Source organism: Acanthaster planci, linkage group LG08, assembly GCF_054643075.1.
Source record: "Acanthaster planci isolate LZ-2023a linkage group LG08, COTS_SCS, whole genome shotgun sequence".
NCBI classification, from domain to species: domain Eukaryota; kingdom Metazoa; phylum Echinodermata; class Asteroidea; order Valvatida; family Acanthasteridae; genus Acanthaster; species Acanthaster planci.
The window spans coordinates 16,402,436-16,416,508 of record NC_141784.1 but is presented as its reverse complement, the minus strand read 5'-3'; the positions used below and the strand labels follow the sequence as shown (position 1 = coordinate 16,416,508).

General features: G+C 39.0%; 1 protein-coding gene across 6 annotated transcripts in view; it reads right to left on the bottom strand.

The window, feature by feature from the left end:
- The window catches only part of LOC110986592 (aminopeptidase N-like), a 93,496-nt gene that overhangs the window by 47,128 nt on the left and 32,295 nt on the right, over window positions 1–14,073 (bottom strand). The window contains exons 1-2 of one of the 6 annotated variants that reach the window (XM_022248569.2): window positions 13,062–13,207; window positions 2,558–2,649 (exon numbers count right to left, since the gene is read on the bottom strand). The exons of 3 other annotated variants lie outside the window; for them this stretch is intronic. In XM_022248569.2, coding sequence (XP_022104261.1) covers window positions 2,558–2,649; window positions 13,062–13,087 — 118 coding nt within the window. In that variant the 5' untranslated portion in view covers window positions 13,088–13,207. Of the gene's footprint in view, window positions 1–2,557; window positions 2,650–13,061; window positions 13,208–14,073 lie in introns of those variants that run through there. 2 more of the 6 variants (XM_022248571.2, XM_022248570.2) reach the window with 2 other exon arrangements.

Below are 14,073 nucleotides of genomic sequence, written 5' to 3'. Positions count from 1 at the left end.
TATTTTACAAATACTTTATCCCATTAAACTCCCAAGGTTAGCGCAAATGGGTACGTTTATATGTTTCTCTTTTTTCATTTTTCGGAAAAAGACTATCATAACGAAATAAATGTACGGAACTTCAAAAAGGAGAATGACCAAACGCGCCCATAAATAGAGATTTAACACAAGGACGGGGGGAGAGGGCGCTTTTCGAAGGCTCACCCTTAGTTGCGTGTTAGCAGGCAGAGTACTAGTGGCAGATTGCAACGAGCTGGAGAATTTCAGAGCAAAATTGGGACATGGACGGTCGTTTTCCAATACTTGACTTCGTCTCCCTTCGGGCATCATCTTTTTTTCTTTTTTCGTTTTTAAACCACCTGACTTTGAAGTTGTTAGCCCAATAGTAAGTCCTTTAATGCCCAGGAACATCAAACAAGATGCAAAAGAGCAAAATGTTACAGTACTCCATTTTCATTTGAATGGTTCAGGCTTACAATCGGTGATTGATTTTGGAGACAAAGCCTGAAATAGAGATGAAGTCGATTATTGTAAACAGCTATTGAATCAATATTAGGCAAAATTAGTTCAAAATATTTCCAAATCGTCATTCAAGTGTTAGCTTAGATTAAGGTGACAATGCAACAAATGTATTTTTACAAAAGCAAAGACTGCAAAGACTGCAGTGTATTCTCTCAGACGTTTAGTGCAGTCGAAGCGTCATCAGCATCTTCCTACACGTATTTTATGGGGGGGTGTACTAAGAGTATCGTTTTTTTTTCATCATAACGTTACGGAGGCGGCAAAAGGATACGTAAATCGAGAATAAATCTTTCAAGTCAACTTCGTTTACAAAGAGTCAAAAACGTTTTTAGACTGTCATTATGTGACAAGTGCACCTTTTGACAGTACAGAACCATTTCGGTTTCAAACAGCCCACGTCAGTGAAAACTCTTCCAGATCGGTTACTTTAAACATTAACCAGTAAAAAAGCAAACCACTGTACTTTTGTTAAACAATAAAATAACACATAAATCAAATCGAATCCAATCAAATGAAAATGTGATGAAATGAGATGACTGACACAACACTGACGCTCCTTTTTACCAGTTCTGAGCATGCGCTCGTTGTTCTGAGCTTAGCTTGCGTACATAGTTCTGAGCACGCGCAATACCTTGAAAGACGACAGGTATGTCTGAGGCCACCAGCGTCTCAAAGCCTCCCCTTACATGATACTCAAAATGGACGCAGGATGCGCAACCTACAAATTCCATATGGTTGTCTGAGGGGTATGTCTAACTTGCGAACTCTGATAGATCAGTTTCGTACGATTCATTTCAAGTAACTGGGGTATGCAAGTACATAGTCTCCCTCTTAACCAAATTGTGTAAAGGACCCTTAGGCCTAGGTCGAGTTCGGGCGCCGTGTTCTTGGCACGGATTTCTTGTTCTTGCGCTCGAACAGCGGGAACACGACTTTAGAACACTGTTCTCGGAACAGGATCACACACCACCTCATCGTCAGGGTTTTACAGGAACACACGGAAAAACTTGTGAGGTTTTGATTTTTGAACAGCTGCAAAAAGTAGAGAGATGGCTCCCAAATACATAGACCATGTAGACAATGGGAAATTTTGCAAAATTAACATTAATTATTTTCCGTAACACACAAAAAAAAAAAAAAAAAAAAAAACATAAACGTTCCTGTTTATATAGAAAAGAATTCAGCCCATCCAAACCTTAACTCTCGAATAACGTATATTATGGACGCCGCCACGTTGCATGTTGCTTGCGATAACCGGTGGTTTGTTCTCAGCGTTCAAGCAGCCGACCCACGAACAACAAATCGAGCTGTTCGTTAACATACGGGAACAAGCCGCCCGAACTCAGCCTTAGTCACATACCTTGCCCAATAGGAAACTTTGAAACTCTGGTGGCAGCAGACATTCCTGGGCCCTTTTCAGGTATATTGCGTGTGCTCAGAACTTTTCACGCATGCTCTGAGCAACCGCACGCATGCTCAGAACTGGTAAAAAGACAAGTATTTTTGTTGTCATCAAGCGTCTCTAGGCTTCCCATAACAAAACTCAAGATTTGGAGCTTCAAACCTAAGTGAATAAATGCATGCATCGATGGAAAATACACCCCAAGAAAATCCAAACATGAGACACTTTAAAACTCGAAAAACACAACCCTCAATAAAAAGTCCATAATCCACAAAATCAATGAAAAAACCCGAAATCCTTCAATGACACTAAACAGTGCACCAATGAAACAAGCGAAACAAAACAGTCTACCAAAAAACCCACAACCCAGAAAATGAAAAGTCCACATCAAGCAATGGAAATAATATTAAGACTGTCAAAGCATGTAAAAGTCTCAGTATCAAAGGCTATCTCTAAAACCACAACTATTCAATTAAAAAAAATCAACCCACCCATGAAAAATCCGCAATCCACTGCTGAAAAATCGATACTTCAACCCATCAACGAAAAACTCACTATAATTATATCAAAACATAATCCACCGATAAGAGCATTTCACAACCACCGGTGATAAATCCCAAACCTCTTTTTTACCATAATCCTGAGAACTGATCAAAGGGATACTGTCCAAAGACTCGATGTTATCCAGCGGCGGCTGTGACATTGCAGTTCCCCGCAGCAAAGCTCTATAATTGCAGTCATTGAAAGAAAATCTTCAAATCGTAAGTCGGATGCTCTCCTTGTGTCATCAGTCTGAGCGGTTTAACGTCTGAGTTTCGTGTTTTGTACGTTGTGGCTCCCTCAACGTGAAAGTGATGTCATGAATTGTGCTTTCTTTATTGCCGTTCTACAAATGTAACATTTTCATAAAGCATTTTGGCCATGTCTTGAGCGAAACCAGCAACTGCTTGTCCTGTCAGGAGAGTCGTCCATTTGAAATCATGAGAATTGGTATATAACGCCGTGTTCACTTACAAAGAATTACCCTGCAAGATTTAGTGTCTCAAAACGATAATTAGTTTGATTTCCATAAAGCCTCTGTTACTTCCAAATTATGAGTTTTACAAATGTCGAGCGGCATTTTGATAGCTTAATTGAGGAAAACAACAAATTTTCTGAATGCAGTAACATCACGCCCATTTAAAGTCAAAGATCACTGACCAAGCTCTGGTAACATCGACAAATGTCATAAGTTCAATTGATTGCACAGACTTACAGGGTATTACAGTGCATAAATAAATTTGAAGCCGTACATGCATTGAAGTTATCATTATATACATGTATACAAAGGGTTGCGCTATTTGATAATGAAAGTCCTTCAGTAACGACAGTAATGTTGAGTTAATCTACTATAAGATAGACAGTGTATATATCAAGGCCTACAAAGGTGTTCATTACCACAGAAACTCATCTCAAGTTAAAACCAATTGACTCAATCCAATAAAAGGTTGTAATTTATTAAATTCTTCATCAATCACAGTTTCCTCTGTATACATCACAATGTAAATTTGAACATTTTCTCTACTAATTTATTTAAAATTCCGCTTTTGAGTGCATTTTAGAAAGCCTTTCAACCAATTAATTTATTAATGGGAACAATGCCTGCACATCCTGTCTATCTCTCCCTATGCAATTTTTATACACGTTGAAAAAACAATAGTTGGGAAGTTTATGGAAACTAAATCGAGGCAGGTTATTACAAAAGGGTGGTTTGCCACTTCTAATTAACCATCAGTTAACCCAACATTATTTTGATCAGAAGTTATGACGTTAATAGTTAAACCGATGTGTACATCAAACATGTAAAGATCGGTACATCTTTGGTGTATATATGCTGTAAGGTTATTTTCCATTTGTCCAAACTAAGATCTGGCTGTGCGCGCTTTAAAAAAAGGTTCCCCTGAAGACGACAGCGTTTATAAACTAAACACATTAAACATTTGAACACGCAGTGCGTTTAGGCGTGAACGTGTTTACCATAGGCCTATGTGTTTATTATCGGGACATTAAACGTCTGTTTGCAGCAACTTAAAACGTAAATTCCATTATTTTCCGCCAATACTCTTTAGTACCGACGAAATTCAAATCTCTTGTTGTAAGTGGTTAATTTAAGCTGATATAACGTAGAATCGTGGATGCAGAATGGATTATCACTTGATTATCACACCAAAAATAAACACCGTGTTTAGACAATCTATCCTATCAGGCTCTGTATTATGAGACTTCCCTATACTGAAGTCAGGACCGTATGAAATGTTACTTATTGGCAAAAGTGGTTTCCAAAACTGAATTTTAAAGCTGTGCTCACTTTGTACTCACAGAAAAGATTCTCACACTTCCGTATGCCGCATGCCGGTTTTTTAATAAAATTTACTCAATATATGAATGAATTTTATTTAGTACATTTTTTTCTTGCGAGTGCGTAAAATTAAAATTAAGACTTTCATTTTATTGATGAATTTTTTCAGTGTTGGCTCATTGAAACCAGACGGAAAACACATGGACAGTTTGGACATCATAATGTTACTGACAAAACCTAATGTGTGTCCTGGTTATGGTGTTCCATATGTGCCATCTGGTCGCATTTTTAGACCGGGCGTTGCATTTTTCAACGGGCGTCGCATTTTTCGACCGGCGTCGCATTTTTCAACGGGCGTCGCATTTTTTGACTTGCGTCGCATTTTTTAGCTGGTGTCGCATTTTTTAGCTGGCGTCGCATTTTTTTAACCGGCGTCGCATTTTTGACGGGCGTCGCCTTTTTCATCACTTCATCGGAAAGACCTATGGAGGCCAGGATCTCGTCCATCACCGGTACCGCCAGCTTATTATAAAACACTCGAAACTAGACTAATAAAGAATGAAGTTATCTGTTGTGGAGATTCTCACACGTACAGCAATATTTCTCACAGAACAAAGAAAATTAGACAGAAACGCATGTACATGTACGTGTAACCCCAGGGTCAATCAAGAAGCAGCGCTCAGCAGCTACGACGAAACAGCCTTTTCAAACAGTGACACTTTTCAAACCAAAATCCACATTTAGTCCTCAAGACCTTGGGAAAAGTCATTTCGTTAAGTAATAAACACAAGCCCCCCCCCCAACAAAGAAAGATAAATGATCTCAAGCCCATGACCAGACGGCCTCCACCGGGGGAATGCCTGAACCACGGACCATTGCCTGAACAACTTCAAACGTGTGAAATACCTTTCTACTCCTGTAATGAAAAAATAAGATCACTCTTGGCTTCCTCTGGACAGATTTTCATGGTTCAAAAAGTGTTTTCGGAAAACTCTGCGTGATTTTGAATCGCTTACAACTTCTTTTAAACAAGAAAAAGTAAAATTTCTCAAAGTTATGGTGCGTGACATTTCTTCGCCAAGAGTAGTTACATTTGAAATGATAGACCGTACTGCGATAAACGCTCCCTCGGGAAGCATGTCTGCCAGTGCAAGATGGCAAGTACCATACCAACCAGAGTGAACAATGGGCCTACCATACTGGGTTCGATTTTTGTGGCAACCAGTAATCATCAGCAGGGGGACATTTTTTTGCAGAAGTGAGAAACCAAATTGAGCGAGGTGAACTTCCACGAGTAATCGGGTTCATTAAATGCCTGTTAATTTATTTACATACAGTTAATCGACGCATACATGCTAATTTAGCCGTTTCCGTAATTATTAAAAATATGTCCGAACACTTTTAGCATCCAAGTCAACAACGGCAGGTCCGGCTGGACCAAAGTTGACCATTGATGATTAATGGCTTATTCACATTGAAAGGCGACGCCGGTTGAAAAATGCGACGCCCGTCGAAAAATGCGACGCCGGTTGAAAAATTCGACGCCGGATGGCACATATGGAACACCATACTGGTGGAGTTCCCAAATTTTTACACACTGAATAAATCACAATTGAACCGACCCAAAGTGAAAAATTGCTAAAGCGAGACCGTAGACAACAGGTGTAATATATAAATTAAAAACAAAATCAAACACACATACACAAAAAACAGGTTAACATTGTTGATATCGAGTGGGTTAATTAATAAGAAAATGGTCAGTTAAATTCAGAAATGATATTCTTGCATTTTTATTTATTTTTGGTTTGTTCTCAGGAGGGAGGCCGAGGGCTAATAGCCATTGTCCCATGAGAAAAAGGTTATGTCAGTAGGGCCAAAAAATAAAAAAATTACTCGGTCTCTGGTCAGACCCAAGTTCCAGAATGGATACAGCAATGCGTGTTTTTTTTGGGGGGGTGGAGGTGGGATAGGCTTTTTAAGACTGGCAACGGACTCGGAAATGAGTGGCATATTTAATCAAATCAAAGGCTAGCAGTAGCGCGTCGCACGTCATGCCGCCATTGTTGTTGGTCAGCTGGCTGCAACTTTGTAACCTGCCCATGGACCCATGGTCTACTGTTTGTGTTCGACATCAACATTAAGCAGTCGTAACAGATCTATCACCGGGTACAAGCTACCCACGAATTAGTCTGGTTCCTTGAACCAATTGCCCTTCTAACTTGTGACAGGGAATCAGTCTACTCGAGAACATTCAGGTGGTGCGGAAATAGAGGGCACTGTTTTGAAAATTTTGAGAAAAAAACGGGAAAAATGGACCCGCACATTCAAAATTGACGCGCTTGCTGACCAGAGACCGACTATTTGGGGGAACTAATAATCAGTTTTGACAGAAATGCATAATATACATATATATATATATATATTGCGCTGCAATTGTTCGGCAACGCGTTCTATTTACAGACAATGAGCTATGCCCTATTCAGTCTTTATAATGGAGATCAATATTGTTGTATGTACCGCCCAGCGTTTAAGGGTGCAGACCACTAATTCAAGTGAGAATTTCTGACCAGCTCATTAGCATTAAAAGTACCCCCCCCCCACAGCATCTTTTGCAAAAGGAGATTGTTTGGCCCCCAAAATGGTGAGATTGTGTAAATCGTCACCAGGATCAACTCCCTGGGTCTTTGAGCTTTCATATGAGGGCAGAAGGGCTGAAAACTACGGTTGAAAAATGGTCCTAAGTGCCCGAGAAAGTTGAGGGTTGCCACTTGAAAAATGGCTGCAATCAGACTTCGGAAAAATCACTTTTTGGGGGGTGATTTTGTTTTGTGGGAATAATGAAAAATGTAATTGGTCAACCCACAAAAAATTGAAAAGAAATTGAAAGAGAAGTGACCAGACAAGAATTTCATTTGTGTTTCAGAAATCTCAGGGATGTTGGCGTGCATGCTATTGGGCCCTGAACGGTGCTGATTTTACACTGTTTTCAATGGGGCTTGAATTAGTGGACTGGACCCTTGAGACACGACACGGCACATGCGCAGTATGCACACGCAAGAACATGCGCACTGCGATGTCTTTCCGTGTCCCCCGCACGTCTGCTGGCTATTGTCAGTTATCGGATTAATCATTTGCAATTATTCGTTGCTTACACAGCTTCGTGCGTATAACGTGCAGATATTTCAGGATCTCGGATGGATGATATTTTCTGAAAAACATAAGGCCTATTAAAAGTATTTAAATATTTTTGTTCCAGTGTTAGTGTAGCAGTTGGCTTGCCATTTCACGTCACTGCGTATGACTTGAGCACGTGTATCATCGTTATCCATTAATGTGTAATCAATAAATACTGCATCCTTCATAAACGTGTCAAAGTGTCTAAAAAGCATTACAACTTCTAGGCCTACAAATGTTTAGGCGTTAAAGTAATAAACACACAAATGGGTTTAAAATTAAGAAGCGTTTAAAAACCTAACATATGTTTAACATATCCATATATTATCATAAACATGCGTTGCGTTTATTACATGGTTTACGCTTCGACAGTGGATATGCTAAACTATCACCTAGATAAAATGCTATTGGTTATCGATCTGGAATCAAAACTGCTCTGGCCGTACGATAACAAAAGAATTAAACTTGCGCTGGTGTAAGATTTCATTCATTTCGTGTCTGACATACGCGGGAATAAAAATAGTATGTTCAGCAAATAAACACGTCGTATGTGTTTATTTATAAACGTGTCAAAATGTTTAAAAATGGTTACGGATTTGCGTTTAATAATATGTTTAGAAGTTAAACACTTGGGTTTACAGTGTACAGCTTAAACTGTTCTGGTGACAAACTAATCCAATCAACTTCATAATCGTTGACCTCGTGGGGTCTATAGCTTCCTTCTTCGCAATGAACCCCTCCCGTTAGTCATGTCGTTGTACTTGTCCCTTCCCTCTCACTCTCCTTTGCCGAGGTCACTAGACCGGCTATCCGGCGGACTTTGTGAGTGACTCACCCACAGTATGCAAGCACCGAAGACAAGAAAAAATGTAGGGTGTCGACTTGAAGCGACACTTGGTCACACTCGATTTGTTCATATCCTCCTATTGAACTTAACTTCAACTGACGCTGGAATTTCGTATATCTTATAAAACTGATATTACAACTGTTCCGAGAGCTAACTTTCACTTACCAGGAAATTTCCACTAAAAGATAGATTTTGGGAATTAGTAGGGGAAAAAAATTATTTTACATGCCAGTTACACCTTACCTTCTGTATTGATAATAGTAATCAACCAAACAAAACAAGCGCCGGTCTGTTCACAAGGTTTACAAACATTTGACCCATACCAAATGTGATCAAAATTTTGAGTTCATGAAGTGTACGAAAAAGCAAGGGATGACTACCTTAAGTAACTCCTATAGAGGAAAACTGCAGACACGATATTTAAGAATTCTTTTCACCCTACTCTGTTCCTTTAACCATGCCGGATAATACTTGAAGGAGGTAGAGTTTCCTTCCTTCAGTGGATGATATAACCTACTCTTTAATGCAGATATTCTGCTTAGACAAGCGTTTATACTAACTATGAGTTGTCGTGGCTATTTTAAACTACTTGCCCGTTGCTGAAGACATCATTTCACATAGCTACCTCGGGTTTTTTTTAAGTATATCTTAAAATAATGCAGTATAGATATCCCGTCGCAACCTACCAGGGTGGATCTGGGGAACCAGGGGATCGTCCCTCAAGCCCTTTTTTCTAGTAATGAGAGAAAGGCGAATTTTTAGGTGTGTTTCAATTCCCTTTCTACGTTTGGCGCGGACGCGGTGAATGCACGCAACCAAATTGTGTGTCGCGATTAATAATGTCTGTCCCCGGTCTTGTTATGTTCGCGTGTTCTAAGCGAAAGTAAACGACTATTTTAAGACTACGCATAAGTTGATATGGCTATAAAAGTGCGATTCAATTCACAGTGAGGGTTTGACCATAAAAGTAAGGGTTATTGCTGGGTGAAACTTTGAAATGTGTTTGGAATTATTTTTAAAATGTGATTTTTAAAGCGTAGCTGTTTTAAACTAAAAGAAACTGCTCAAAACCACCGTTCGTACCCTTTTTTACTTATTTAGTTGAGTTGAATTAGTAGTTCTGTCTCATGGACATTTTAAGTGACGTTAAATCTCTCTTGAAGTTGGAAAATGGCGTCCAAAAAATCATCATCGATCAAACTCATGCTAGACCCGTGCACATTCGCACCAACTGATTGTGCCTCAAAAGTGACACAGGAATTTAAAAAATGACAATAATAAGTGCATTCTCTAGCCACTGGCTTCCATAGGCTGACGTGTACTTCTCGGCCGTAACTGGGACTTGCACTCATGAATACGGCTTATCAGAGTGCAAACAAGTAGCAGACTGTTCTGTACACTTTCATGCATGAACAAATATTTTGCAACTTAATATGTAACGAGGAATTTTCTGACAGTATAATATAAAATGTTCTAAGTAATTTTTGTGTTTGCCACGCCATTGTTTTTTCAGTTACATGTATATATCACTATTAGTCTCTGTAATTTGAGGTGGAAAAGGAGCTGAGGGGAATGGGGAGGGGATAAATTTACTAGACATCAACAATATACATGTACAGTTGTGACTGTATCCCTGTCCTGGTTTACTTTCATGCAGCTTCCCATAACGCACTGCCTTGTCATGGCATAAGACTTTGGAGATGCTCAGTAACTGCAAACATACAGGTCCCACGTGACAGGTCCACTTTTCTTTACGTCCTTTTGAGCATGCATTTTTTGTTCATACGAGACGTGAATATTAGTTAACTGGTTGGGAGCAGTATTTGCCACCAAGCGTCTCTGAAGTCTCCCGACAGTGTTGCTTATTTGTATGTATCTATCAAGTTGTCGTCATCCATCAGCTATGAAGCCCCATTGGTATCACTTTCCCTTTGTGATGTGAGTTTCGTAAGGAGGCATTTGTCTTTCATTGCTGAAGCAAGATAATAAGTTGCTGAAGCAAGATAATAAGTTGCTGAAGCTTTGGCAACTTATTATCTTGCTTCGGCAACTTATTATCTTGCTTTGGCTACTTAATGAAAGACAAATGCCTCCTCACGAAACACACATCGCAAAAGGAAAGTGACACCAATGGGGCTTCATAGTCAACTGCAATACATGCACAGTGTAAAAGAATAACTTCGACTGGTACCCTGTCAGCTGAAGATTGCATGTCTGTGGGAGAGAAGTAATAACGTTTTCATGGTCAGACAACCAGTAAAAATAATTGGATTTTTTTTTACTTTTTTAATCATAATGACCAAAGTTCTACTGTACGTTTACGATTGCTGTCTGTTACTTTTCCAGCTTATTCTCATACTAGTTGTGAGAGCAACTATAATAGGATCTGGAGCAAGGACATAAGCGGTGGAGCTAGGAGGATCCAATAGCAGCACCATTATGTTATTTCTGGACTTGTAAAATCTTGTGTATGACTTCATTTATTGTTTTTAAGTTGGCTGCAGAATTTTCTGAAGATTGTAAGAAGATTGTGACAAATATTTGAATAAAAATATCAAAGCTCTTTTGCTTGAAATCAGATCACGATTTAAATGTGGTCAACCAAGACTGCAGGGTTAAAGGATTTCCAGTTTCTAATCCTATTGCTTCTATTCCACTCTGGCAACATGACACATATTTGGCTCCGTCAAAGGTGATGTACATAGCCTTTGTGCATCAAATGCCTATTGTGATCGGGCTGTCAAGTTCACATATGTGTATTACATCTAGCCTTTTATATTGCTTTGGTGGTCAACTCTTCTGGTTTTTTTACAATAAAGAGTACAGACACTGAGGTACCTATGGGTAACAAGCCTTCTTTTTTTACTTATTGTGCAGAGAGATCTGCTGGGGCCGAGGCAAAACAAGAGCATCTCATGGGGTACGATGGGATGCACTGTATCATTTAAGGACAGACAATCTACCTGTGGGTATCCGGAATATGTGAACTCATTTTTCAGATTGGGGTTAGCTTAAAACAGGGGATACATCTCCCTCCATTCCATACAACTGGATTTTTAGGGTCACTGGAATTTCCAACTCAGAATGCCTTTAAAACACTTCCCTTATCCTCTCAGGGGCAACAAATACTCAATTTGTTCTCCTGCCCTAAACCTTAAATTTCTCTTTCTGCAATCCTGACAAAATTCACCCAGATATTTCCGAATGAAATTCCAAATTATATAGCTTGCCGTCACAAAGCACAGACTATCCATAAAATCGTTTACACACGTTCACCGTATAAGACAAGTTCTGATACTAGGAAGCATATTGGTTGGTTATATAGCGAGAGTATACCCTTTAAAATATTAAGCTTAATTGCAATAAACGCGAGACCTTGCAAGCACACCGATGACGACTTCTGTCCAAAGCCCACGAGCTTAGAAGAATTTGACCCTTACTATTATTTAAAATGTCTGCTGCTCCCGACAGGCTACACAATATTCCTATCATACAGACTAATGCAAAATCTGACAATCACTAAAAATTTAACAGGTTCTGTTTCTCTGAACGTTAGACATAATTCCCTATGATGAATAAATAAAGAAAAGTAAACGAAACCAATGTAACTTCAATGAATCCTGTGCAAAACACAGCTCACCGATCCATTCTTGAAATTACTACCAGTAAATGCACGTAGCTGTGTTACTAAATGATCAGAGTCGAGCGATAAACAAACAAAAAAGCTGGAGGCGGATGATAATTTGCAGAGAAGGTACGGGTAGAAATGAAACTGAATACAAAAAGACAGATACATTCGTCTATGAAAATCATACACTGTTAAAAACTGTATTGCGTTTTCTGTAACATGTATCAGTAATTAACAGAGAGTCTTTGTAACGGATACACTTTGTGACCGTAAAGTGATTTTTTGTGTTACAACAGAACAACAGAACCCTTTGAAAAGCTTTGTAAATGTACACTTTTCCTCCGTAAAATGAATTGACATAACTTTGAATTTTGATTTTGGTGCACAAAACCACTTTCAAAAAGCTAGTTTCGCCATTTTTTTCGAGTTTCCTGTTATTGCAAGTAGCAGGTAATGTTTTGTGGCAAAAGAATGTTATTCTAAGTAATCTTGCGTGCAAAAACATAATTGCTGAAACAAATATGTTTTTACCTGCCATCCTGCCAACTGTGACTACATTAGAATGTAAAAGCGTTGCACATATAAGGAAGGTGCGTGCCATTACAGATTACTCTTGTAGCAACCATGATTGTACTGTGTCATCAGGTGAAGAAATAATATGTATAGACACATGAAATAAAAATTAAACGTGTCAATATCATTACTAACGAAAAGCGTAGGTAGGCTCCCTCAGCATTGTAAGCAGCCTCCTTCAACCTCCTCTACGATGCTTCCACAAATATAATTGTTTTGTCCGAAAACAACATCTTCGTAAATCCACAAATAAAAACCTGTTCATGTACAAAATGAGTCTCTGTACAATATATGACGTTCGTAATAACAATAAGATTCTATGTGAATGTACAGAAAAATTGCTAACAACGTAATTCGGATATATAAACGTACCAAAGGACAGCTTACTATTTATAATTTAAACTGGGCAACAGATGACGAGTATTATAGGGTATGTTCAACCTATTAACAGATTGTTAATTGATAATTAGGAATGGCACCGTATACGACAAAATGGTGGAAAAGTTATTGCAAGAACAAGATAGATATAACCGCTGCCGCTCGGTGTGAAATGAAATATCCTTTTTGAACCACTCACCTTATCCTGTCCCACCAAAAAGCCATTCCACCAACTGAAACTGAATTTACGTCCTATGCAGGAAAGCTGGAGTCTCAGTCCAACTTTTAAAATAATGTACTTTTCCAATGTTCAAATTTTCCATTTTTAGTGAACCACATTGTGATTGCACCTCGCGTAAAACACTACCACTGTAACAAGCTTCCGATCGACATGGCAGGTACGTTGTCCAGAAACGGCAATTATCACAATCAAAACACAGATAATTAGTTTTGGTAACATGCTGGTATCTATTCAGGAAGGACGAGAAGTTCAATCTGAGGTTTTGATGAACACGTTGTATCTATACGTGGTTCAGAATTGACTCGGCCGAATGGATGAGTAGATTTTATTATTCGAATTTTCATCCTCGACACATCCGTTGTGGGTTTGGGAAAGGTCATGGAGACTTATATTAAGAATTGCAAAGGTAAACGCAGTAACGTGGTATTCTGAAGTCTTTTGAAATTATTCAAAATAGACTTAAATACCATAATCCCCCAAAAGAGTGCAGCTGTCGATTTCACAAGACTTAACACTATGAATTAGCTCCTCTATAATGCTACAACATAATAGACTGTATAAGTAGCTCAACAAACACGAACACCTCCCTCTGCAGTAACTATGTGCGATTTAAAGAGCCACAATCAATAGCAATGTGAAGCAAGTTATGCACATGATACACACATCTTAGCTTCTTTGCTGTATGTTTTGATCATTGTGTATAAACTTAAGTGATTAATTATTCCTTTTGGAAGACGGAAATCCCAGTGCTTGATGACTCAACCGCACTGGTCTCTTCCTAAGTTTGATTTTATGCTAGAAACACGTCCCACTTTGCACTCACAAATACTGGACGGAGATATGCTGGGCGCACGAAATAGACAATGAAAGTCAGAAGTAGGCTGAACTATAACTCAGCACGCAGGTCTATAACGAAATGCTGGGAAAACTAACATATGGTGTTCTACAGATGGCAAAATTGCGTTGTGTC